General features: G+C 56.9%; 1 protein-coding gene across 3 annotated transcripts; it reads right to left on the bottom strand.

Moving 5' to 3' along the window:
• Positions 1-3,241: 3,241 nt before the first annotated feature.
• On the bottom strand, positions 3,242-19,574 carry FADS3 (fatty acid desaturase 3). 3 transcript variants are annotated; one of them, XM_060102855.1, is made up of 12 exons: positions 19,175-19,571; positions 9,230-9,340; positions 8,537-8,734; positions 8,040-8,141; positions 7,785-7,907; positions 7,460-7,520; positions 6,827-6,903; positions 6,230-6,354; positions 5,764-5,860; positions 5,548-5,627; positions 5,238-5,363; positions 3,242-3,565 (listed from the first exon to the last, which is right to left on the bottom strand). In XM_060102855.1, exons 1-12 carry the CDS (start codon positions 19,379-19,381, stop codon positions 3,514-3,516), a joined length of 1,359 nt encoding a protein of 452 aa, XP_059958838.1. In that variant the 5' UTR covers positions 19,382-19,571; the 3' UTR covers positions 3,242-3,513. The 3 variants fall into 3 exon arrangements, with proteins under 3 accessions (XP_059958838.1, XP_059958839.1, XP_059958840.1); XM_060102856.1 differs by having other exon boundaries at positions 6,230-6,327; positions 19,175-19,569; XM_060102857.1 differs by lacking the exons at positions 3,242-3,565; positions 5,238-5,363 and adding an exon at positions 5,409-5,487 and having other exon boundaries at positions 19,175-19,574.
• Positions 19,575-26,857: the final 7,283 nt, after the last annotated feature.

The raw sequence follows: 26,857 nt of genomic DNA, 5'->3' as shown, positions 1-26,857 counted from the left end.
GGCCCAGCGGCTGGGTGGATGAGGTGGAGACACGCAGGGAGTTAGTCCCTGTGGAGGGGATAAGAGCTCACCCATGGCAGGTGGCTACCCTGATAAGAGTATCAGCTTTGTGGGTGGCGTGGGCATGTGCTGGCACCGGGCCCAGAGGAGGGGCTGGCAGAGCAGCCTGGACTGGGTGTGGACCTGGAGCCCCAGAGGTGGTCACTGGCTTGACAAGTTCCTCAGGCGTCCAGTGGGAAACTCAGACCCTCTTGGCCCACTGGGAGGAGAGAGGAGGCCTTTGGTGAGAGGGGCAGGGCGAAGGTGGCCGCCACCTAGACTGGGCACAGACGGCCCTCAGGAGTGACAGGCTACTGCTCATGGGACACAGTGCCTTGGGGACTCCTCAGCTGTCCCAGCCACGCCATCCCTGGTGAGGTGTGCCCCTCTGGACAGGACGCATCTTCTCACCCCTGGTCTGAGTCTGAGATGGAAATGATTAGCTGTGGATCCAGTGGGGTACCTACACCATCTATGAAGAAACCGAGGCCTGGAGGGGGAAGGCAGGGCCCAGGCAGGTCTGGAACTACTAGCCCGTGCATAAACAGAACAAGAGAACACCAAGCATGCTAGGACTTAAAGATCATGTCTCTACTGTCCTCTGCTATTATAAATACATTTCTTTGAACTTTGAAGGCATTTGGGTCTTTTCCAAATTATCTGATTTAGGAGCAAGTATCCAGGAGGACTAGTGACAGGTACCAGGGGCTTGGAAAGGGCCAAGGAGATGGAGGCAGCCAGGTGCTCCAGGACGTGTGTGGGGGAGGGGTGGGGCGGGAAAGACCCACCATCTGTCCAGTCACATAACCTACCAGCTGCTCCCAACATAGCAGGCAGGGGCTGGGTCTTGTGAGTCTCCTTTTCCCCCATCTGCCCAGGCCAGCTCACAGAAGACTCTGATTAAATGCTGGTTGATTGAAGGGGGCAAAAGGCATGGCTTCCCTAAGGAGTTTTGCTTTTCCTCTGGGCCCAAGACTGTGCAGACTGTAAAGCAGGGCCATGGCCTTTCTTAGAGGTTCCGCCAAGGCCCTTCCTTCCTTGTACAGACCCAGCCCAGGCCCCGTGACCGCATAAGAAACCTATAGACATAGAAGGGGGAATTCAACTAGGGAGAGGGGTGGTTGACTTGTCCTCAGGGGTTCCAGCATGGGGGACAGAGAGGGACAAGGGCAAAGATGACCCACCAATGAAGGATTTCAGGCAATAGGGAGTGGGGTGGCTAACTGAGGCCAGGGGGCCTTCCCAATGGTCCTTTAAGCAAGTTACTAGGCAACTACCCATTTGCAGTTGTGAGGGCACACTGCCCTCAGCCACCACCAGGGGCAGCACGGAGCTCGGCCTGCCCCACATTGGTGCAGATACTCCAGGTACCTCTGGGGGGCGTTGCAGGCTCAGCGTTCCCGCTGGGTGGGCACCCGCTGTCCCTGAGACTAGTGTGGTAGCATTTCCCTGATAAGGGCATCAGAGTCACTGCAGGAAAGGCACTGACCATCTGCCCAGGGGGATTGCCATCCCAGGGCCCAGAAGGCACCAGGAGTCAGCAGGTGACCACAGGAAGGGGGGCTCCCACAAAGAGAACAGCCTGTGCAGGGGCCCTGGAAGTGGGACTTGCCCTGGACACAAGGATTTGCTCTCAGGGCAGGAAGTACCTTTCAAGGACAAAACAGGCTTGGAAGCAGCCAAGTGCTTTTCTCAGGTGAGAGCAGGTGACGGCCCCAGGGCCATGGACTCTGTGCAGAACATTTTAAAAATAAATGTCTAAGCCCTATTGCTGGAGCCCCTAAGCAAAGAGCCCTCTACATAGCATCCTTTTTTTCAAAGCATCCCTTTGACCTTCCATCACCCTAGGAGGTCATACTATTACTCAAAGAGATTGCATAACTTCCCCAAGGTCACAGCCTAGAGTCCAGGCAGAGACAGGTCTTTCCTTTGGCTGCCTGATTCCAGAGAAGAGGGGGTAGAAGCTGCGTGGAGGGGGTCAGGGTGGGGCTGGGTGGTCCCTGGAAAGACTGGACAAGAATTGCGGTACCTGCACCTCTTCCACCTCCTGTAGGGAACCCAGTCTGGGGCCATGGGAGCCCAGACAGAGTGGGGGGCAATCCTGCAGCTGGTGGGGAGATGCCGGCTCCCACTCCAGAAAGTCCCTCAGAGAAATTCTAGCTCAGCATTTCAATTTTTTTTTTTTTGCGGTACGCGGGCCTCTCAGTGTTGTGGCCTCTCCCGTCGCGGAGCACAGGCTCTGGACGTGCAGGCCCAGTGGCCATGGCTCATGGACCCAGCCACTCAGTGGCATGTGGGATCTTCCCGGACCGGGGCATGAACCCGTGTCCCCTGCATCGGCAGGCGGACCCTCAACCACTGCACCACCAGGGAAGCCCTCAAGTTTTTTTTTTTTTAAGCTGCTGACATTGCTTCAAATGAAATCTTCTGCTCAGCTTGGAGCTGCCGAAGTGTGTGTGTACTGGGAGCGGAGGAAGCCCCTCTCCCCACCTTCAGGAAGCCGCCCCAAGAGGCAACTTCCTCCCCAGAAGTGTCCAAATACCACAGGCCCAGGCCAACCACACCCATCTTCCAGATGAGGAGCCCAAGGCTTATTAGTGAAGGACAGCGCTGTGCTCTCAGACTCCAGGGACGGAAACAGCCCCTTCCCAGGGGTCCCGCCCGAATGGTTCACTGCAGGCAAGCACCTGGCCCCAGGCAGGCTCTGAGGGGATCCGGGATCACCTCCTGTAGGCCACTGAGCATGGTCAGCTGCACCTCCACAGGTGTGATGCCAAGTGTGGGTCGGAGATCAGCAGGGGGCCCGCTGCCCGTGGTCCTCTGAGGCCCCTCAGTGCTGAGGCTGAGGCTGCAAGAAGCCAGTGCAGATCCAGGACAGGGGTGCCTCTTGTGCCCCCTGGGGGCGCCTACAGACATGGCGCTCAGCCCTGAGCCCCCGTCTGCCGCCAGCCCCTGTCCCACTGTGCAAAGGAGTAAAGTGAGGTGAGCCCAGCGTGATCTGCCAAGGTTGCTGGTGAGTGGGTGAAGAACAGGAAGGGACCAGGCCCTCAGGTGATCTGAGCCCAAGGCAGATGCCAGCTCCTTGACCCAGAGAGGAAAGCCACCATCCACCACTACCCCCTCGCCCCACCAAGACCCTGATGGCCCAAGGATCTGAACTCCAGCTCCAAAATTCATGCAAATTCAACACTCTACTCCATAATATATCTGGGTTTGTTTTTATATAAAAATAACCTTTTTCCCTAAATTTTTGCGCTAGGAAAACATGCCATGCTCGCCGTGTGGCTTTATATACCATGCCCCCAGCCCTGGTCCCGTGGGGTCTAGAGCCACGGCCTGAGGGTCGTGGAGCAGGCGGGGAGGGGGCCCAGGACGGCGGGCAGGGTCCTCAGGCTGAGGCAGGGCAAGGTGGGGGCAGGTGGGGGAGCCCAACTGGGTGGCTGGGTGGCGCTGGGGCCCTGGGTGCTGCTGCCTTCACTGGTGGAGGTAGGCTTCCAGCCACATGTTGCCAGACTTCTTCAGGGACCTGGGAGGTGGGGGGCAGGAAGAGGTAAGGGACTCAAGTGCAAATATTAACCCCCTCCCCCCACGATGATGAGTGTGAGTAGAGATGTCCCCGTTCCCCGTGAGTCCCTGTCCCCTGGGGCAGGCAGCTGGGTGGGGCTGGAGGGGAGGATTGGGAGAGGAGGCTACACGCTCATTAACTGGAGCGGGACCTAGCCCTGAGTCGGGAAGGGGGCAGCCAAGGCCAAGTCCAGGCAGGAACCAGGGTGGGCCTGTCTCTCCTTCACCCAGCTCTCTCTGTTGCTTCCTCCTGCTGAGCCCCGCGGCCCAGAGATTTGTAAGGCATGGAATCTGCCCACCAGGAGCCTGACATCAGGCAGAGGAACCAGAGACATCAAGAACTTGCTAGGAAACCCTGTGCCAGGTGTCCTAAAGGGGCCATGCCAAGTGGCAGGGGCCCCAAGGATCGGGCTGGGAAGGGCCATGAAGGAGAAGTAGGCGGGACTGGTGGCGCAGTGGTTAAGAATCCGCCTGCCAGTGCAGGGGACACGGGTTTGAGCCCTGGTCCAGGAAGATCCCACATGCCGCAAGCAACTAAGCCAGTGCACCATAACTACTGAGCCGGTGCTCTAGAGCCCGCAAGCCACGACTACTGAAGACCGCGCACCTAGAGCCCGTGATCACAACAACAGAAGCCAGCACAATGAGAAGCCCGCGCACTGCAACGAAGAGTAGCCCCCGCTCGCCGCAACTAGAGGAAGCCCACGCGCAGCAACAAAGACCCAACACAGCCAAAAATTAATTAATTAATTAAAAAAAAAAGAAGTAGGTGCTCCAACACCAGTATAGAAGGAAGGGCATCCAAGTAAAGGGAACAGCATGTGCTAAGGCACAGAGGTAGAAAAGCTCTGGCTGAGAATCTGGCCTCTGTTCCCCACTGCCAAGGCTACCATCAGGGCCAAGCCATGTCATCCCTGGACAGCTGCAGGAACCCCCACTCTGCTCTTTCTGCCCCATCAGGACATTCCCACAGTCAGAGCATCTTTCCAAAATCGTGCCCCTCCTCCACTCAGCAACTCTCCCACACACCTAGCACACTCCTGCCTCAGGGCCTTTGCACGGCTATTCCCTTGCCCCAAATCTTCTTCCCCTGGATGTCTCCAAGGCCAGCCCTCTCCCCTCCTCCCTGTCTTGCTCACACATTGCCTTCTTAATACCACCCACCGTGCTACCCCACTAAAAATCGCAACCCTGCCTGCACCACCCAGTCCCTCTCCTGCCCCCACCCTCAGGTTTTGTGGGTTTGTTTTCTTTTTTGCCGAAGCACTTCTCTCCTTCTCACATTTTCTGTAATTTACTTATTTTAACTGCCTTTTTTCTGTTTCCCCCGCTCGGATGTCAGCACCAGGAAGGCAGGGATGTCAGCCTATTTTGCTCACTGATGTATCTGTAGCACAAAGGACAGGGCCTGGGCCTATGGTAGGTGCTCCCTAAACCCTGGCTACGTGGGTGGACACTGGGAAGGGAGGTCACGGGCTGAGGGCAGAAAGGCTGATCGGAAAGGCCTTGGATGCCAGCTTCTACAGAGGAGCCCACGTGAGCTCAGAGAGCCAGGTGGGTGCTCAGGACGGGGCTGACCAGGCCGAGGGTGGGCAGGGGCCCCCAGGGAGCCACCGTGAGCAAAGAACCCTTACCCGATGATGTCCACCAGGGCGGTGAGGAAGGGCTTCACCTCATAGCTGAGGCCGTGCTTGGCGCACAGGGCCTTGACCAGCGGGGCCACCCTGCGGTAGTTGTGCCTCGGCATCGTGGGGAAGAGGCTGGGGGCGGGGAGAGTGTGTGCTGGCACCCCCACCCACCCATCACCCCCCGGGCCCCGCTCACCACCTCTCCCAGGCCCTCCAGGAAATCCAGGGCTCACGTCTCGGCCTCCCTGGGGGAAGACTGGACAGAGAGGCTCAGGCCTCACTCCCACCCCCGTGGGCCCCTGGGGCCTGCGCTCACTGGTGCTCAATCTGGAAGTTGAGGTGTCCGCTGAACCAGTCAAGGAAGACAGAGGGTTCCACGTTGCAGGTGGCTGCCAGCTGCCAGGAGCGGGTGGGGCACAAGTGAGGGGGCTGGCACGGAGCCCGACCCCATGGCAGCCCCGTCAGTGCCCCCATGCCTCTCCGCTGGGACCCCACCCCCACCCCCAGGATGGACCCCGCCTCTGCTGCCCACCTGAGAGCTGGCCCAGTCCCGGTGCTTCTCGTGGCCGATCTCCTTGGGGATGTGGTTCATCTGTGTGATCCACACGAACCAGTGGCTCTCCAGGACCCTGTGAGGGGAGGCTCAGGCACTACCCCATGTCCAGCTGACCACTCAGACCTGGGCTTCAGCTTCCCCATCTGTACTACGGGATTGCGGCAACCCCTTCCCGCTAGTGTTTAAAGCAGCTGAGTGGTGCAGGGGCCATTGCCAGGCTGAACCCAGAGTTGCCCTACTCAAGACGGGGGACACCCCCGGGGCCGCTTGTGAGCCAGGCCGCTTCCCTGAGGCCTGCCACCCCCAGGATCTTGCCACTCAACAACCCAGGGAGACAATACTGTCCCCATTCTGCAGATGGGGACACGGAGGGCTGTGGTCAGGGGCCCCTGCCGCCTGTGTGTGAGCTCCCCATACCCCGCCATGCCAAACCTGGCCATACCTGACAGCCACAAAGAGGAACAGCGCCCCAGGAACACCGAAGAAGGGAATGTAGGACAAGAGGAAGCGGGCGTAGAAGCTGGCGGCCCAGAGCAAGTCCTGTAGAGGAGGGAGGAGGGCAGAGGCCTCGAGGCAGCCGGGAAGGGAGCTGGGTCATCCACCTTTGGCTTGATGTGCCTCCGACGGGCACGTCACCGCCCCTCTCTGGGCCTGGGTGTCTCAGCCAAGTAAGTGGAGAGGATCCTTGCCCTGCCAGCCTCAGGGGGCTGACCATGGAGGCGAAGGTGCTGTGCAGGGGTGCAGGCTGAGGGAAGCCTTGCCCGGGAAGACAAATGCCTGGCAGAGGGGGCCCAGTGGATCCCTAGCCCCAGGGAGGACACCCCACCGTGAGAGACCCACAGCTCGTCCTGTGCATACACCCGCTCCCCCCTGCAACCACACACAGGCACACACTCACTCCCCCTGCGCGGGTGCACACGCCTACCGCACCATCAAAGGCACACCTGTTTGCGTTGGTTGAGAGGGGCTGCCCCATGACGCCCCACCTCCTGCCACCACAGCTGTACGCCCAGGGGACCCGGGCAGGGCCCCCACTCACCATCCACTGCATGCACACCAGCATGTACGCCAGGTTTTCCACCTCGAAGTTCACCAGGGTGAGCAGCGGCGGGCCGACTGCAAGGAGGGGCGTGAGAGGGCTCAGGGGTGGGGCGGGGCACAGGGAGGGGGGCGGGGCTCTGCTCCTCCAGGAAGGCCAGCGGCACTTGGTGCTGGTCCCATCCTGCTGGGATGAGCCCGCATCACCCACAAGGCCTGGTCCTCACTCATTCCCTCCGTGTCTGAGCCTCTCCAGGCTGGTCCTCGCCCCGCCACCCCTGTGCCTCTTCAGCAGGTCGGCACCAGCCTTATACATCCGCGCCCTTTAATCCTCACCTTGTGGCCCCTAGATTGCCCTACAGCTCTGGATCGCCCTGAGGTGAGGGTAGGAAGGAACTCTGAAAGCTCCAGGCAAGGCTGTGGTTGCTCCCTTCTGCAGGAAGGTGCCCCAGGCAGAGGGAAGGGCTGGGGCAAAGGCCTGGCGATGGAAGTGGGCTTGGGCTGCAGGCTAGGGCGACCGGAGAGAGGCCGGGAGAGACCTGCAGGTGCCGTGCTGAGGGGGCTGGAAGCCGTCAAGTGGACCGTGCAGGCCCCAGCATGGCTCCCACCCCCAGGGGGGCAAGCGGACACTCACTCAGGAAGAAGTACAGGTGCTGGTGGTTGTAGGGTAAGTATCTGCGCTTCTTCTTGCCGTACTGTGGGGACAGGCAGCCGTTGGGGAGGGCGGCTCTCCAGGCCCTCCTTGTCCCAGGCAGGGTCAGGGGGCCAGCTGGGGCCCAGGGGCCAAGGCAACTCTGGATTCTAGCCAACTGGGAAAGGGGGAAGGGGTACCCCCAGAGCAGGGGCTCAGCCTGGAGCTACAGTCGGGGGCTGGGTCAGGGGCTGGGCCACAGCAGGGGGTTCAGGGACTACCAGTTCCCCTCTGCTGCAGGCCCAGCCCGAGAGTGTCCCCCATGCACCTCGACAGACGACTCCCCCAGAAGGAAGATGGGTGCCACGGTCACATCCGGGTCCTTGTGGAAGATGTTGGGCTTGGCGTGGTGCTGGAAGTGGCGGAAGTTCCACCAGTGTGCAGAGAAGCCCTGCAGGGGAGGGGGCTCTCAGGAGTGGGGCCAGGCCGCGCCCCCCTCTCCATGGCAACCGCACACTTGCGCAGACCCAGTGCGGCCCCCCCACTAAGCTCCGGGCTGCCCACCACCCGCCCCCAGCCTCACCTTCAGCTGCCCCATCACAAACTGCTGGGCCACGTGGTTCCACCGGGACTTCCTGAAGATGGAGGTGTGGCCCAGGTCGTGCTGCAGACACCAGCTCTGGGCCTGGGGAGACGCAGGGTCAGGAGCTGAGGCAGGGAGCCGCCTGGGGCCCAGCCCTGGGCACCGGCCAGCCCTCCCAGCTCACAGGGCACCCCCAAAGATGGCACTCCACTCTAGACCCTAGCAGGCCAGTTTCCTCGGGAGGTCCAGGGGCTGCGGGTCTGTCATGGAGCTGTAGGCGGCAGCCGTCCAGCTCCCAGCCGTGGGCTCCCTCTGGGCTTATTAAGTAAAGAGCTTCCTCCGCATATTTAAACTGCAGCTTGACCCACAGATACACACTTACAGGACTGGTCATTCATTCATTCATTCATTCAGCAAATATGTCCCGAGTGTCCATGTGTGCCAGGCCCTGTGTCTGTTGGTCAGTTTAGGTGGCTGCAAGATAGTGCTGGGGTCACCTGGGAGATGGCCAGGATGAGGGCGGCGAGGGTGCTGGGCACCCAGCCGGGGCCGAGGAGGTAGATGATGAGCCAGGCGAGCACCTCCATGGCCAGGATGTGGCCTAGCAGGAACGCGAAGAAGGTGGGCTTGGCCTCAAACAGCTTCATGTCCTCGACCGCCTGGCGCAGGGCTCGGAAGTCCTCGATCAGCTGGGCCTGCCACAGCGGCACGGCTGGTCAGCCGAGGAAGCGAGGGAGGCCCCAGGCGTCCCCTGAAGCCCCCCAACAACCACTCCTTCCAGTGTCAGACCCAGTGGGTCTGTGGCCGAAGGGGATGGAGAGATGAGAGTGCCCAGGCTGGGGTGTGAGCTGGGGTGCTGGCTGGCGGCAAAGGCTCCTCCGCCACCCACAAAAGGTGTGGGGTACCTGAGAAGCAGGGAAAACCCCGAGTGTGCAGCTCATAAAAATCCTCATCATAGATGGGGATGCAGGGCCCAGAGCAGGGAAGGGGCTTGCCTGGGGTCCCCCAGCAAACGCTGGCGCAGGTGTCCCTACAGCTGTGCATACAACTGTCTGCCCAGGAAGGGATGGCAGACCCAGCCTTGGCCCCAGGGCCCCTTGGGAAAATTCGAATGAAGCTGCTACTGGCAATGCCTTCCATCCCCTCCAGCCCCCCACTGGGGGCTTAGCCTCCACCAGGGCCCTGCTCACATTCTGGGGTCCATCCTGGCTGGGCTCCTCCGGGGCCAGCTCTCCAATCAGCAGGGGCTGCAGGAACTTGCGCACAAAATCGAGGTCCTGGTGGAAGGCGTGGAAGGCATCCTGAAGGAGAGTAGACAGTCAGGTGGACAGACAGACCGCTGGAGTAGCACCCAGAGGCAGCAGGCAGAGACTAAGTGGAAGGGCTGTTGATGGAAGGGCAGAGCAGACAGACAGACAGGCAGGCAGGCAGGCAGGCAGTCAGCTGGTTTTTCAGCAGTCACAGAAATAGGACCACACGGGTCAGCCTTGCCTGTGAGCCCTCCCTGGTCCTCCCCAGGCCTTGGGTGCCCCAACAGACATCCCTCGCCTGCCAGGCTCCAGCTATTTCACGCCACCATGGGGCCCTCCCCCAAATTTGGTTGGGTATTTTAAATTTTTTTTTTTTTTTTTTTTTTTTTTTGCGGTATGTGGGCCTCTCACTGTTGTGGCCTCCCCCGTTGCGGAGCACAGGCTCCGGACGCGCAGGCTCCGGACGCGCAGGCTCAGCGGCCACGGCTCACGGGCCCAGCCGCTCCGCGGCATATGGGATCCTCCCAGACCGGGGCACGAACCCGTATCCTCTGCATCGGCAGGCGGACTCTCAACCACTTGCGCCACCAGGGAGGCCCTGGTTGGGTATTTTAAAATCTGGATTTACAGGGGACTTCCCTGGTGGTCCAGTGGGTAACACTCCATGCTCCCAATGCAGGGGGCCCGGGATTGATCCCTGGTTGAAGGAACTAGATCCCACACGCATGGCGCAACTAAGAGCCCGCGTGCTGCAACTAAGACCCGGCACAGCCACAATAATAAATAAATAAATAAATATATTTTTAAAAAGTCTGGATTGGGACTTCCCTGGTGGCACAGTGGTTAAGAATCCGCCTGCCAATGCAGGGGACACAGGTTCGAGCCCTGGTCCTGGAAGATCCCACGTGCCACGGAGCAACTAAGCCCGTGCACCACAACTACTGAGCCTGCGCTCTAGAGCCCGCGAGCCACAACTACTGAAGCCCGCACACCTAGAGCCTGTGCTCCGCAACAAGAGAAGCCACCACAATGAGAAGCCCGTGCACCACAACGAAGAGTAGCCCCCGCTCGCCGCAACTAGAGAAAGCCCGGGCGCAACAACAAAGACCCAACACAGCCAAAAATAAATAAATTAATTAATTAATAAAAAACAAAAATCAGGATTGACAGAAACTTCTCCCTGGAAGACTCTGATTCCTTTCCTGAAAGGGTTTGACTTTTCCAAAAAGATCACTGGAACGCTTTCTGGAAATCATATGCTTTTCTACTGGGTCACAAACATCAGATTAATCGGCTTTCACAAACACAAGCAGTGGGTAAAATGTGGGTGAGGAAACTTGTAATTGACGACCATTGGGCCACCGGGAGAAAAAAAATCAGTCGAGGACCACAGAGCCCGAAGATGCTCAAACAGTTAAACTCATTTGATTTTAAAAGCAGGAGTGGAAAATATAAGTTTTTTAAACAGCAAGTTAAACAAACAATCTAACATTCCTGTGATTCTCTGTTATGGGGGCGGGGTGCAAAGCAGGAGAAGGGGTTGGAGGAAGAGAGCGACCCCAGGAAAGATAAAGCGCGCTGTGGAAAGGGACGGGTCTGGAAGTGACCCCCACCTCTAGCACCGGGCAGTTCTGAAGCGTGAGTGAACTTGAACTTCACACCCGAGACTCCTCAGTCTTCCTGATCTAGCAGTGGTGTCACTGGCTGCTCATTGTCGTTCACAGCTCTTCAACCAATTTTGATCTTTGCACTTTCAGAGGCTCTCTCTGAGCGAGCCAACCCCCCACCGGCCAGCAGCCTGAACTGTGGAAGCAGTGCCTGGAGTAGTGGCGGGTCCCCTTGGGCCAGGGAAGGTGACTGCTGGCTGCTAATGAGCCTAGCAGTGCCTGGTGGGTGTTAAAACAGCAGGGCCCCTGCACTCACTTCAGGACATCCCACACCGTCCCATCCCCGGGGACAGAAACACCTCAGGCCCCTCCAGCTCCCACCTAGAGGCCACCCCTGCAGGATTCACCCAAGGGGTCCCCTTTCTTTCTGCCTGCTTTCTCACTGGCCCAGGGCAGTCTGAGGACCTGGGGGCTCAGAGGATGTAGCTTCTGGGATAACCTAGGCCCTTGGGAAGGCTGACTTGGGGCCCCTCCCTGGAGCTCATAATAGGGGAAGGGGTTGTATAGGTACAGACCTCACCCTCACCAGGGAAGAGCCTTGATGGAGGGGCAGCACCCCTGGGAGCGGGGGGGGAGGGGAGGCTGGCCCCACAGGAAGCTGCCCGGGCGTTGGCCTACTGGGGAGCTAAGAGGAAGGCTGCTCTTGTGCTTGGTTGGCCCCGCTTACTGTGACCCTGAGCAAGTCTGTTCTCCTGCCTGGAACTAGGCAAATCCAGGGGGCAAATCAAAGGGGCGTGCCCCCAGGGCCTTTCACGCTCTGGACTATAGAGCATTAAGGTTTTTTTCTTTTTCTTTTTTTTTTTTGCGGTACGTGGGCCTCTCACTGTTGTGGCCTCTCCCGTTGCGGAGCACAGGCTCCGGATGCGCAGGCCCAGCGGCCATGGCTCACGGACCCAGCCGCTCCGCGGCATGTGGGATCTTCCCGGACCGGGGCACGAACCCGTGTCCCCTGCATCGGCAGGCGGACTCTCAACCACTGCGCCACCAGGGAAGCCCAGTTTTTTTCTTTTTAATTATAGTCAAACACACATAAAATTGACCATCGTCACCACTTTGAGGTGTACAGTTCAGTGGCATTAAGTGCACTCAAACTGTTGGGCAACCATCACCGCCATCCCTCTCCAAAACTTTTTCATCTTCCCCAATTGAAACTCTGTCCCCATGAAACCCTAGCTCACCATTTCCACCTCCCCCGGCCTCTGGAAACCACCGTGCTGCTTTCTGTCTCTATGAATTGACTTGTAGAAACTTCCTTGGCGGTCCAGTGGTTAAGACTCTGCGTTCCCACTGCAGCGGGCACGGGTTCCACCCCTGGTCAGGGAACTAAGATCCCACCTGCTTCGAGGTGCGGCCAAAAAAAAAAAAAAGAATTGACTCGCAGAAGAGGAATCATACAGTATTTGTCCTTCTGTGACTGACTTGTCACTTAGCATAATGTCTTCAAGGTTCATCCATGTGTGGCATGTCAGAATTTCCTTCCTTTTTAAGGCGGAACGAGCGTTGACTCTGATTACCTCTCGTTTTCTCGGAAACCCCCTTGGTGGCACACAGAGCCCACATGCACACAGAGGCACACGGCATGCTCGCAAAGCGTGTGACACCAGAGGTGCACACGTGTCACGGAAGTGCAGTGCCATAAGGATGCGCCTCCACACGTGCAGACACCACCACCAACCCACTAAGGCTCCCAGACACGCTTGGGAATACGCGCACAGGCAAGGCCACAAGAACACCCAGACAGACACAACCTGGCACACACACAAACTCACAGAGCAGATGTGTGTACTGTGGCTACGGCCCCAGGCTTTCCTCTCTCCCAGCCCTGCTCTCTCACGACCTCTGCGTCTGTTCTGGGGCCACCCCAGCGCCCGGCAGACCCCAGATGCTCCAGGGCCACGCTGAGGAGCTGTGGGAGCAGCTCTCCCTCCCCAACTCCTTTCCCTTGGTCCTGATTCACCCAAAGCCAGGCCTGGAAATGCCCTGAGGGAGGACAGAGCCAGGCTTGCCCGAGGGACCCCCAGCCAGGCATGTCCTTTGCACTGAGGAGGGAAGGTGTGAGGCCCCTCAGGTCCGGGCAGGGACATCCCAGAGTTCGTGGACAAGCCTTCAGCTGGTGGGTGGGAATGCGCGGGGCTGTGGCAGGTCCTCAGATAGCAGCTCGGGTTCCTGGGGCTGGGTGGGCACTGCTGAGCCTACGCTTCTTGTGGTCTGAGTACCAACAAGGTGGCTCCCTGGCCGCAGACCAAAACCTCAGCAAACAGCTTTTTCTGGAACATTGGCTGGGGCCATGTGACTCGGTCCTCTGTGGCCTCTGCTTAAGGATTCAGGAGCTGGGCAGAAGACTCAGAGAGGTTGAGCCACTTACCCAAGGTCACACAGCTCCATTTGATGGAGGTTGGACCAGAACTTGGTCTGACTGTAAAACTGTGCTTGTGGCCACTCGGCAGTAGCCCCAGGGTGGCCACTCCTGGTCAGAGGGGAGGCAGTGGGTCTCCTAGGTTGGGGGAAGGGGCCCTCATCATGAGGCTGGTCACCATCCCGAGTAACCAAGGATCTGGCTGACCTCGGAGACCGGGTTGTGGGGGTCAGGATGGTGGTCCTGGTGTTTCTGGGGCTGCACTGACCAAGTTTCAGTGTCCTGCAGGAGGCCCCACCCCTGATGCGCCTGGAAACGTCCTCCCAGGGGCATAGGTGCAAACTCTGTGACCCTCCCCCACGGGGGTGGCAATTGAGGCCTCTCACTAGTTCTTGGAATAGAGTTGGGTGAAACTTTTAGAATTAAAATGATGTCTCTAGGGCTTCCCTGGTGGCGCAGTGGTTGAGAGTCCGCCTGCTGATGCAGGGGAAGCGGGTTCGTGCTCCGGTCCGGGAAGATCCCACATGCCGCGGAGTGGCTGGGCCCGTGAGCCATGGCTGCTGAGCCTGTGCATCCAGAGCCTGTGCCCCGCAACGGGAGAGGCCACAACAGTGAGAGGCCCGCATACCACAAAAAAAAAAAAAAAAAAAAAAATGACGTCTCTAAACATAAGCTGCGGTTGACAGGGACAGGCCCTTGTTCACAGTGGTGGCCTCAGAGCCCTGCACAGAGCAGGGGCAGGATGGCAGGTGTGAATAAGTGGGCAAGGAGCTCACAAGCCAGGGGTCTGAACCATTTTGCCCGTGAGGGAACAGAGGCTCTGGCCTGCCCAGGTCAGAGTTTGTAGTGGCAGAGCTGGGATTCGAATCCCGGTCTATCTTCTGTGATATCCCTGCTCTCCCAGGACAGAGCTCCCACCCAGCCTTGCTTCAGTCCCTGGAAGCCTCAGAGCAGCTCCTGCCCTGCCCCCAGCCCCACCTTGAACTCCAAGTAGCAGCTGGTTAAGGGTGGGAGTGGGGAGACTCAGGAGCCAGCCTGCAGGGGATGGAATCTGAGCCGCCACTTAGGAGCCGAACCCTGGAGCCATAGACAAGGTCGCACCCCCTCTCCATCCTATATTTTGTCAGTAAATCAGGAACCACAAATACCCATCTCGTGGAGCTGCTGGGAGGATTGAGTCAGTGCAGGCAGAGCACTTAGAATGGGGCTGGCGTCCACTGAGATTCAGGCCCACAGGCCTGAGGCAGGAGGGTGGAGGTGCGCCAGCCTGAGGCTAGGAAACAGGAGAGGCTGGCAGCATCCTTCCACGCCAGAGATAAGGTAGGGGCGGCGGCGGGGAGCATTTCTGGTCACTTCTGCAAAGAATCTGGAATGGTCCAGATCAGGAAGGGGGTAGAGCAGGGAAGGAAGCAGGGATGCTGGGGGCTCAGGTGATCTGGGTCTGCTCCTCTTAACCTCGGCTCAGGAGGCAGCAGTGGGTTGTGAGGATAGGGGTGTGGACACACCCAGGAATTTCTTCCTCCCTCCCTCCCTCTCCTGGGTGGGAAGATAAAGCAGGATCTCACGCCCAGGTCAGATGCTCCTTCCCATCCTCTCCCTGGGTCTCCTCACAGGAGGCCAATGGGGAGGCACTATCAGTATCCCCATTTTATAGATGAGGAAACTGAGGCCAAAGGGCACACAGCCCTGAACATGAGCATCAACTCCCGCTGGAGCAGCAGAGCCCAGCTCAAGGACGGATGTCCTCAGGAAGTTGCCCATGTTCCCCCAGCACCCCTGGTGTCCCTGGTGACAGGTGTGGTGGTGGTGGTGGTGGTTCCTCCATCCAGCACCCTTGGCCTCACAGGTGTCACTGACCCAGCGGTGGCCTGAAGTGGCCAGGCCCTCTGGCCCCGGGTCCTCTCTCCACCACTGAGCTCTGGCTCTTTCCCGCTGCTGTTTCCTGAGAAACCCATGGCTGCTGCTTGGGCATCCTTGGGAGGAAATGCAGAGGGACTGCCAGGGTGCTTAGGATACTAGCATCCCCACCCTTGCTCCCCAAGTTCCTGCCCAGCACCATACGATCCGACGCCTCCCCCAGGGCACTGCCATCCCCCTCACACCCCACCAGGGGCCTGGGTGGGTGGGGACATTGCAGAAAACACCCACAGAGCCCAGAGAGGTCACACTTCACGGGGAGTGGCCCTTAGGCAGCTTTCAAGGCAGCTGGCGTGGTAAGTACCGCTTCCTCAGCTCTGGAGCCAGGTCGTCTGAGTTCCTGGCCAGCCCCTGTCTCCGGCCCCACCCTTGCTCCAGAGCCTCAGATCTGCCCAGACCTGCCCCTCCCCAACTCCCAGATACAAACCCCACCCTCCAAGCCCAAGGGCAAAGGCCCTGCCCTTTGAGGGTTCCAAGAAGGTCCCTTCAAATCACCCATATTCAACCTCAGTCTCCTCATCTGCAAAATGGGCTAACACTAGGACTACGTCTGAAGTTTGTTTTCTCAAGACCACACTGAGCTAAATCCTAATGGTTCCTGTTGGTGTGCCTGAGCCACAGCATCACCTGCCCCCTGCCCTGGACATACCTGCACGCCAGGGCCCAGGTGAATGGCCACCTCTTCCAAGTGGCCTCCCCTGGGGAGGGCAGGTCCCCACCATCTCTTCTCTTAATGCCTCCCCCTTCTCCTAGGAGGCTCTGCCTTCCCCCTCCTCATTAGGGATCTGTTTAAATGTGTATCAGATTCCCCTGGCTTCCCTGCTCTGCCCTTCACGCTCCCCTTAGGATAAAACAAAAGTCCTGCTTCCCCTGCTACCTCTGGACCACACTGCCTGCCCTCCTCACTGCTGTGCTCCAGCCACGCTGATAGCTGATAGCCTTGCTGTTCCTTAAATGCACGGAGTACAGTCCCACCTCTGAGCCTTTGCCCTAGCTGGTCCCTCTGCCAAGGAACATCCTCCTAGCAGATTTTTTTTTTTTTTTTTTTTTTGGCGCAGCATGTGGATTCTTAGTCCCCCGACCAGGGATTGAACCCGTGCCCCCTGCAGCGGAAAAGTGGAGTCCTAACCACTGGACTGCCAGGGAAGTCCCTCCTAGCACGTTTTTTGTCCACAGCTGTATCTTCAGAGGTTAGAACAGGGTTTGGCACGTAGGATATGCTCGTTGCATATCTGCTGTTGGATTTAATGATTTGATCATTGAAGAATGAATGAATGAATGAAATAAACAGCTAAGTGGCAGTGGAGCAGGTGGTTAAGAGCATGGGCTGTGGATTCAAATCCCAGACCCATCATTTAATTTCAAGTCACTTTGCCTCTCTGAGTCTGTTTTCTCATCTGTAAAATGGAAATAGCAGTAACAGTACCTGTCCCATAGAGGTATCGTGAGGATTCAAAGAGGGAGTATCTATAAATCAAGCACTGAATTCGGAGCCTGGCACATAGTAGGTGCTTGGCGCCCAGCCCTGGTAAACTCATGGCCAGCAGCGGCTGGGCCTCACACCTCCATGGCTGGTTCCACTAGTCTCAGGCCGCCTATGACTCTTAGACAAACCTGGCCCAAGGCCCAGAGCACTCTCCCCAGGGTACCCGGCTTTGTATCCCAGGATGGCCACAGACTGACTTCACAGCGCAGGAACTCTGGGCATTTCCTGGCAGGAAGGCTTTTGTGGCGTGAACAGGAGAACAGCTGATGGGCGGCAGGGGCTGCTAAAAGGTGGCTGCGGGAACAGAGCCCGGCAAGACGGCTGCCCCACCCCCACCTGTGTTCCAGGGCTGGGGATGGCGTGCCTGGGGTCTGGGCTGGACCACACAGGGCACTGGGGTGATCTGATCCTTGCTCTGCCCTGTGGGCCCACCACAGACAAAGACTGAGGTCCCCCAACCCCAGCCTCCTCACAGCCCCTTTAGCCTGAACAGACCAGGTATTTCTGGCAACTCCAGCCCAGTGTTTGGGGCCTCGGGGAAGCTAAGAGATGGTCTAACATCATGTCCTGTTACAGCTGTGAATGAACCAGACAAGGTCACCCAGCAAAGAGGTGGCTATGCCATGGCTGTCCACTGCACTCTACAGTCTGCAGGGCACACTCACACTTATCAGCTGGCAACATACATTGACCAGGAACGACTACATGGCAGCTCTGGGGCCACAGAGTTGAGAAGGCACAGTCCCGCCCCCAGCCGGCTCACTGTCTGGCCCAGCTGTCCCCACTTTACAGATGAGGAAACTGAGGTTCAGAGGAGTGACATGCCTGGCTCCAGGTCCCTCAGAGCCTCCAGTGGCAGAGCCGGGACCTGGCCCCAGGGAACGGATAGAGTGTTTTAATGGAAATGGGAAAACAGACCTTACTGGTGATGAATCAGTGAGAAAACTGTCACGGGGGTGGGTCTCAGGGTCTAGAGCTAAATGGGGTTCCCACACGGGAGGGCCCCCAGCACAGACCTGGGCACTAAGCAGGAAAAAACGATTCGTAAATATTCTCCAACGTCTTCCTCTTGCCAGCCTCCATCCCGTCCGACAGGTCAGAGGTTGAAAAAAGGCCAGAGTAGCCACCCCCAGCATCCTGGAGGGGTGGCCAGGGCTCAGCCAGGCTGAGGGGGGAGGGGCTGTGGCACCTCATGCCCCCCACGCCCTGGCAGCAACGCACACATGTGTAACCACGCACACAAACACATGCCTCGTTCGCACATGTGCAGACCTAACACGGTCACACACTCCCTGGCCCACAGTCAGCTCCAACTCCGTGGCCACCGCCGGGCCGCTCAGCACCACCCACAAGGCTTTCTCGGTCAGCTTCTAGAGTTTCAGGAGGTTTCTGACCCTAACCTCTCAGCTTCCTAGGGGAGTGAGGAAGAGACACTTTTTCCCCTAAAAGAGTCCCGGGAAGGTTGCCCAAGCCATGGGAGAAGGCAGTGGGCAGAGAGCAGATGTTTCTGGCAACAGGGGCACTGACCCCCTCCTGCGACGGGACACAATCGCTTTTGTTATCTAAAGTTCCGCCAGTTAGGGATTCATCCCCTGGAATCTTGAAGACCTTCCTGGTACCCAGCGTGACCAGCCTAGAATTTTGGATGGTCAAGGACAGAGTGTCATGGCCCCAAGGCCTACTGTCCAGATGGGGGACTGTGGGAAAAGGGGCTGGTGAGGAGCCTCCTCCTGATGCTGCTCTGCCAGATGGTCCCACTGGACAGGCCACATTCCTCCTTGACCAAAACATGTCTGAACATGGCTGGAAAGGGGAAGCTGGGGTCCACAGGGGCCAGCCTGTTCCTGGGGTGAATGTGCTTCCCAAAGAGGCCCACCCAGCCTGACTAGAAAAATTCTCCCCCATGCAGCTGTTAGCCCAGGAGAGGTGAGTCACGGCTCCTCAGAGCCATTTACAGCAGCTCTTGGGAAAGCCACAGACCTCTAGGCCTCGCTCAAGTTTTGCTGCCCAGCCTCCAGCCTCTGATGGCACACCCTTGCCAGCCCCTGGGGAACCCGCCCTGCCTCTGGCATCCAGCAAGCGCTCAGCATGAAGAGCCTGGTCTGGGAGCGCCAGCACTGAGAGGAGGAACCTCAGAGCATCAGGGAGCCCCCCCACCAAGGGCCAGCGCTTTCTGCCATGACACACCCACCTCTGACAGCCCCCTCCTCCCGCACAGACCTGCTCCAGCCCAGCCCTGGTCCACTGCCGGGGGTATGGGTCCTCCATGCTGATGTCGTCTCCTTACTCCACATCAGGCCCCGGCTAGTACATCCCAACTCTGGGTCCCCGGCCGGGAGGTCAAAGGTCAGCGAGAGTAGGAAGGATGCTAAGGCCCCGCCGGTGGAGCAGGGCACGGTGCCCACAAGCAGGCCCCAGAGAGCGCTGGGCTCTACCCCGCCAGCGGTGGGCGGCCTTACCGTGGCGTCCTCGGCGCCGTGGTGGCCGATGAGGCGGCTGCCCCCCGGGTGCCGCTGTGCCCAGCGGCTGATGTCGTAGACGCGACGCTCGATGACCAGCCACTTGTCGCCTGGCAGGTTGTGCGGGCGGATCTGCTCCCAGCGGAAGGTGGGCAGCGGCGCCCCGAGCTGCGCAGGTCCCCCTCCGGGCTTCCCGACGCCGCCCATGGCTGCGTGCAAAAGTCCTCGCGAAGCCGGGACCTCGCCGAGCGAGACCCCTTGAGGAGCGAGGCCGCGTTCAAAGACCTCCTCCGCCGCCACCCGCTGCTCCGCGGCCCCGCCCTGCCGCTGCGGCCGCCGTACGAGCGTGCGCCGGGCTGTCTGCCGGCAACTTTTCACTCCCTTATAATCGCGCTGACAGCGCTCGCCTCGCCCCTCCCCGCACCCCGGCCCCTGCCGCCGCCCCGTGTCCGCCCCAATCCCGGCGCAGCGCCTTGGCCCCCATTGGCTACGCCGCGCTCTGGCGGGGCTGGCGGGGAGGGCCGTGTCGAGGCTGGCGTGCCCCGCCCGCGAGGCTCCGCGGCCACCACACCCTGGCCTGCGGGGGGCACCGTCCGCACCCCGGCTTGCGCTCGGCAGGGCTCGGGCGGGGCGGGGCCGGAGGGGCGGAAAGCCCACAGCCGGCGTCGGCCGCGCCCTCGGGGGTCCGGTCCGCGCCCAGTGGGGCCCAGAACAAGAGTCTGCGAAGAATGGGCTTCCCGCTGCGCCTCCTAGAACGTTAAACCCTGAGCGCTCAGAGGTGGGGACACTACCTAAGGGTGACCGTATACAGCTCTCAGACCATGGGTCCCCAGAATCGGCTCAGCGAGGCCCCTCCATCGGGGCTGAGGTTACTGGCCTGACCGCCCTCCCCCCGCCCCCGCCCCGGACCATCTATGGAAGTCGGTGGGTTTCCTGCCTTTGGAGCTGCAGGGTCGGTGACGCCTGGGGATGGCCACTGGGACAGAAGGGGAGCAGGGGCGCCAGAGTGGGGAGTGGGGTGCTGTCATTCACCGGATGTGGTTGCTCTACTGGCTGGCTTGCTCGGTACGGTACCCTTGCCTATTTTTTACTTAAATTCCTTCTGAGCGTGTAGGTTGCTCTCCTACACTTTGTAGTTTTTTTGAGACAAAGGTACATGTTCCTAAAAGTTAAGAATTCACACCTAACCCGAATGAAATCAGGCTAAGGTTATGCTACAGGGCAGGAAGTGGCAAACTTGAGTGCACGTCAGAATCATCAGAGGGCCTGTCAAGACACTGACTGCTGGGCTCATCCCCCGAGTGGGACTCAGCAGGTCTGCTTTGGGGGCAGAGAATTGTGTTTTAACAAGTTCCCAGGTGATGCTGATGTGGTGATGCGGATGTCCTGGTTTGGAGAACACACTTTGAGAACCCTAAGTACAGTTCTCTGATGTGCTAAAATTTTATTTTCGTTTAACACTTTGTAGGAAATCATTGTCACTAATATTTGTGGGACAGGTTGGGCAGGATCCAAAGAAGGGCTTGAGGGGTCGTGTGGGTTCTCCTTGGTACCAGGAGCACCTGCATTCGGTTGCCAGGACAACCAGTAAGGCCTTGTCGCCAGCACAGCCAAGGGCAGCCTGAGCCCTCTCCACTGAAGCATCCTCAAACCCCCTCCCTGAGCATGTGTGGGGATAGAGGAATGTGGTTGGCAGCTAAGGCTGGAGGTGACGGCAGATGCCCCCGCCCCCACCACGTTCACACATGGGCACAAAGATGGAGGAGGCGTGGCCCTCACCCTGTCTTCAGCAGCCATCAGTGGTCAGTTGCTGACACCTGACCCGTTCCCTGGGCCCCAGCCTGGTGTCACCTCATGTGAGGTAGTGGGGAACTGAGTGGGTTAGAACCTTCACTTGCCCCAGCTGCCCCCAGAGAGATGAGGCAGATGAAGGCCCTCATAGGATCCCCTTGGAGGTAAAGCAAGGACAGGGCTCAGGGCCAGGCCATTGCCTCCAGCTACTTCATCCCAACAGGGGGAGAGAGACGGCTGAACCCTCCTGCTACCTGGAGTTGAGTGGCTAAAAGCCCAAACTATGTCTCCTCCCCAGAGCCCAACCAGCAGCTTCCCACATTTCTCTGCAGGCCTTAGGGACTTCCATAGCATCTCTGGGCTTCAAACCAGTGGGGCTGGCAACTTTCCTGGAGTCAGGGGCCCTGGGGAAACTAGGGATTCCATTGCCTCCAAACCCCCATCAGGGCAGTGAGGCCCCTCAGGCTACTTGGAAAGAGAGAGGGACTACTTGACATTCCTGAGCTGCCAAGGGGCCACTGTCAGGGCTTTGGGTTTAGGCAGGGGGAGGGGGAAGTATCCAAAAGGCAAGGAAGGGTCTGGCCAGCTGGAGCATTTTTTTGGGGGGCACATGAGGTTTGAAGAGAGCCCCTGTCCCAGCCCCTGCTGGGCTTCTCCAAGAGCTGCTACACAGCCTCTTGGACACACTGAAGTCTCCACACCCCTATGGTGCCACCAGCCACTGTCCTGGGGCCAAATGATGTTTGTGTAGGCCGCGTAGGGGCGACGGTGGCCCAGTCAGGCAAATTTCCAAAAAACTCTGGGCCTACCAGAAAGAGCAGTCACAAAGCCCAGGCGTTTGTTCTCCAGCAGACACGCAAAGTGGACCCAAGTCAGAGCTTTGCGATTTGGCTTTGAGTTAAAGCTCACCACTTTTCGAGCTTGGTTATTAGGCCCTAGACACAACTACTCAGTGAAGAGTTATTATTCATTATTCAAGAGCCCTAGCAGCCATGAAAGACTCTCCCTGGAGGCATCACTATGATGGAACAGTAGAGCTCCTTAGAATACCCCGTAGTAAAAAAAAAGAGGCTATGTACAAATGGCCAATGGGCATATGAAAAGATGCTCAACATCACTAATCTCAGAGAAATGCAAATCAAAACTACAATGAAGGGGGCTTCCCTGGTGGCACAGTGGTTACAAATCTGCCTGTCAGTGCAGGGGACACGGGTTCAAGCCCTGCTCTGGGAGGATCCCACATGCCATGGAGCAACTAAGCATGTGCGCCACAACTACTGAGCCTGTGCTCTAGAGCCCCTGAGCCACAACTACTGAGCCCACATGCCACAACTACTGAGGCCCCTGCACCTAGAGCCCGTGCTCCACAACAAGATAAGCCACTGCAATGAGAAGTCTGCGCACCGCAAGGAAGAGTAGCCCCCACTCGCCACAACTAGAGAAAGCCTGTGCTCAGCAACAAAGACCCAACACAGCCAAAAATAAATTAATTAATTTAAAAAACAAAACAAAAAACTACAATGAGGTACCACCTCACACCAGTCAGAATGGCCATCATTAAAAAGTCTACAGGGCTTCCCTGGTGGCGCAGTGGTTGAGAGTCCGCCTGCCGATGCAGCGGACATGGGTTCGTGCCCTGGTCTGGGAAGATCCCACATGCTGCAGGGTGGCTGGGCCCGTGAGCCATGGCCACTGAGCCTGCGCGTCCAGAGCCTGTGCTCCGCAACGGGAGAGGCCACAGCAGTGAGAGGCCTGCATACCGCAAAAAAAAAAAAAAAAAAGTCTACAAAAAAAAAAGTCTACAAATAACAAATGCTGGAGAGGGTGTGGAGAAAAGGGAACACTCCTACACTGTTGGTGGGAATGTAAGTTGGTGCAGCCACTGTGGAAAACAGTATGGAGATTCCTCAGAAAACTAAAAATAGAATTACCATATGATCCAGCAATCCCACTCCTGGGCATATATCCAGACAAAACTATAATTTAAAAAGATACATTGTGGGACTTCCCTGGTGGTTCAGTGGTTAAGAATCCACCTGCCAGTGCAGGGGACACAGGTTTGATCCCTGGTCCGGGAAGATCCCACATGCATGGAGCAATGAAGCCTGTGCGCCACAACTACTGACCCTGTGCTCTAGAGCCCGCGAGCCACAACTACTGAAGCCCGTGCACCTTGAGCCCGTGCTCCGCAACAAGGGAAGCCACTGCAATAAGAAGCCCATGTACCACAACGAAGAGTAGCCCCTGCTCACCGCAACTAGAGAAAGCCCACATGCAGCAACAAAGACCCAAAGCAGCCAAAAATAGATAAAATAAAATAAGTAAATTTATAAAAATAAATAAATAAATGGTAGGGACTGTGTTTTATACAAAAGAAAAAAAAGATACATGTACCCCTATGTTCATTGCAGCACTATTCACAATAGCCAAGACATGGAAACAACCTAAATGTCCATTGGCAGATGAATGGATAAAGAAGATGTGGTACATATATACAATGGAATACTACTCAGCCATAAAAAAGAACAAAATACTGCCATTTGCAGCAACATGGATGCAGCTAGCAATTATCATGCTAAGTGAAGTAAGAAAGACAAAGACAAATATCATATGATATCACTTATATGTGGAATCTAAAATATGACACAAATGAACCCACCTACAAAACAGAAACAAAGTCAGGGACATAGAGAATAGATTGGTGGTTGCCGAGGGGTGGGAGAGGGTAGGAGTGGAAAAGTCTGGGATTAGTAGATGCAAACTGGTATATATAGAATGCATAAACAACAGTAGGATAAGGTCCTACTGTATAGCACAGAGAACTTTTTTTTTCTTTTTGCGGTATGTGGGCCTCTCACTGTTGTGGCCTCTCCCGTTGCAGAGCACAGGCTCCGGACGCGCAGGCTCAGCGGCCATGGCTCACGGGCCCAGCCGCTCCACGGTATGTGGGATCTTCCCGAACCGGGGCACAAACCCGTGTCCCCTGCATCGGCAGGCGGACTCCCAACCACTGCGCCACCAGGGAAGCCCGAGAACTATTGAATATATTCAATATCCTGTGATAAACCATAATGGAAAAGAATATGAAAAAGAATGTGTATATATGTATAAATGAGTCACTTTGCTGTACAGCAGTAATTAACACAACATTGGAATTCAACTATACTTCAATTAAAAAAACAATAAGGTATCACACAGCCATTAGGATGGCTATTATCAAAAAACACCAGTGAGGGGCTTCCCTGGTGGCACAGTGGTTAAGAGTCCACCTGCCGATGCAGGGGACACGGATTCGTGCCCCAGTCCAGGAAGATCCCACATGCCGCGGAGCGGCTGGGCCCGTGAGCCATGGCCGCTGAGCCTGCGCGTCCGGAGCCTGTGCTCCACAGCGGGAGAGGCCACAACAGTGAGAGGCCCGCGTTCCGCAAAAAACAAAACAAAACAAAACAAAAAAACCAAACCAAACCAAAAAAAACCACCAGTGAAACAAGTGCTGGCAAGGATATGGAGATATTGGAACCCTTGTACACTATTGGTGGCATTGTAAAATGGTGCATCTGCTATGGAAGACAGTATGAAGTTTCCTCAGAAAATTAAAAATAGAACAGCTTCCCTGCTGGTGCAGTGGTTAAGAATCTGCCTGCTAATGCAGCGGACACGGGTTCAAGCCCTGGTCAGGGAAGATCCCACATGCCATGGAGCAACTAAGCCTGTGCGCCACAACTACTAAGCCTGAGCTCTAGAGCCCACGAGCCACAACTACTGAGCCCACGTGCCACAACTACTGAAGCCTGCGTGCCTAGAGCCCGTGCTCCACAACAAGAGAAGCCACCGCAATGAGAAGCCTGCACACCGCAACGAAGAGTAGCCGCCGCTTGCTGCAACTAGAGAAAAGCCCGCGTACAGCAACAAAGACCCAATGCAGCCACAAATAAATAAATAAATAAATAAATAAATATTGTTAAAAAAGAACTACTATATCATCCAGCAATCCCACCTCTAAATATCCAAAAGAAGTGAAAGTAGCGTCTCAAACAGATATCTGTACTTCCAAGTTCATAGCAGCATTATTCACAATAGCCAAGAGGAAGAAGCAACCCAAATGTCCATCAACAGAGGGTGGATAAACAAAATGCTGTCTATGAATACAGTGGAATATTATTCAGCGTTAAAAAGGAAGGAAATCCTGTCTCAGGCTACAACACAGATGAACCTTGAGGACATTAGCTAAGTAAAATAAGTCAGTCATAGAAAGACAAATACTGCATGATTTCACTTATATAAAATCTCTAAAGTAGTTATAGAATGGTGGTGGCCAGGGATGGGGGAGGGGATTTGTTTAATGGGTACAGTTTCAGATTTGCAAGATAAAATAGTGCTGGAGATCTGTTTCACAACAATGCAAATATACTTAACATTACTGAACTATACGATGAAAAACTGCTAAGATGGTAAACTTTGTGGGTTTTCACCACAATAAAATAAATGGAAAAAAAAAAAGAGCAAGAGTGGGGCTGTAAAGGTCATTTAGTCTGATATTCCCAACTCAAAGATGAGAAAACTGAAGCCCAGAGAGGAGTGACTTGCCCAGGTACACAACCCTGGCAGGACCAAATCAGTACAGGCTTGGCAGATGGTAAAATGTGACACAGCAGCGCAATGTGTGAGGCCAGGGCGTGGCTGTGCTCAGGCTCGGTGACTGTGGTTGGTGCTGGCTTTTAAGAGGTGGCCACCTGTGCAGCACTACTGAGAGAGACCTGAGTGCGTTATCTAGAAAATTCACTTAAGAGAACAACTCCCATGTGGCTGATGTGAGCTAAGCTTCCTCCCCCAACTCCAAAAGCCAAAGCCCTGAGCTCCCCCCATACCCACCCCCAGAAGCCTGCAGAGCAGGAGTGAGGGCACCCCTCACGGGGTAAAGGTAAGAAACAAACAGAGATTAAAATCCTGCTCCGCCACTGCCTGAGCCTGTTTCTACATCCCTGAAAAACAGGGAAGGACCTAATGCAGCATCCCGGACGGGGCAGGTGGTGAGTATAAAGCATCTAGGAAGCTGGCTAATACCGTGGGCTCTGGAGCTGGGCTCATTTATTCCTATTCTGGGGCCACCATTTCCTGTATGACCTCGTGGTGCCTCAGTCGATTCATCTGCAAAATGAGGAAAACAGTACCTCATAGGGTTGTCCTGAGGATTAAGTGAATTTGTTCACTTGAAGGGCCTGGAACTAGCCCTGGGACACAGTAAGTGCTCAGCTATTAGGTATTGTTGGGAGATACTGACGCCAGAGTGTAAGGATCACAGGCACCCCCCAGGCATCTCAGCTACCGTTTGCTCACCTTGCCCCACCTGGGCCTGACAACAGGAACTGCTATTGCAGGGGCAGGCTGAGCACATCTGGCGTGGGGATTCTCTGCCAGGTTGCCTGAAATGTTGCCTGGTGTCTCCTTGGCACTGGGTGTGGCTGGACCAGGAGCACAGAAGCTCAGGGCAGGAACGGGCAGCTCCAGGGCCCAGACCTTCATCCTCCCTTGTCCCCTGGCTGACCCAGGACAGAAAGATCTTACTGGTATGCAGGAGAGGGCATAGGTGACCCCATATAGTGTGGCAGGATGCACCCTTCCCTGACATCCTCCATCGCCTTCCTTCTTTTACTTCCTCCATCTGACACCGTGGATATCACCCGTGCATTGTTTTTATTGCCAGTCTCCCCGTGACAGTCTCAGCTCGAGCGAGGTACTCCCTGCACCAGGAACAGTGTCTGGCATATGAGTTGCCCAGCGTTTGTTGAGTGAATGAATGAATGTCTGTGACAGGAGGCCTAACCAGTGAACATCCGAGAGGGCTGGGGAGACAGAAGGGATTCAAATCACAAGTGGAGTAGGGGGGAGGGC

This window comes from Mesoplodon densirostris, chromosome 7, assembly GCF_025265405.1.
Source record: "Mesoplodon densirostris isolate mMesDen1 chromosome 7, mMesDen1 primary haplotype, whole genome shotgun sequence".
NCBI lineage: Eukaryota > Metazoa > Chordata > Mammalia > Artiodactyla > Ziphiidae > Mesoplodon > Mesoplodon densirostris.
Note: the sequence above shows the minus strand (reverse complement) of the source record. Positions and strands in the feature narration are given on the sequence as shown.

Bases quoted from the DNA above. Each gene is read 5' to 3' on its own strand.
- FADS3 (XM_060102855.1), bottom strand. From the start codon at position 19,381: ATGGGCGGCGTCGGGAAGCCCGGAGGGGGACCTGCGCAGCTCGGGGCG. The intron at 8,735-9,229 runs GTGAGCAGGGCC...CCGCTGTGGCAG, and splicing joins GCCAGGATGGACCCCAGAAT to GCCCAGCTGATCGAGGACTT. The intron at 7,521-7,784 runs GTGCATGGGGGA...CTGTCCCCACAG, and splicing joins TGGGGGAGTCGTCTGTCGAG to TACGGCAAGAAGAAGCGCAG.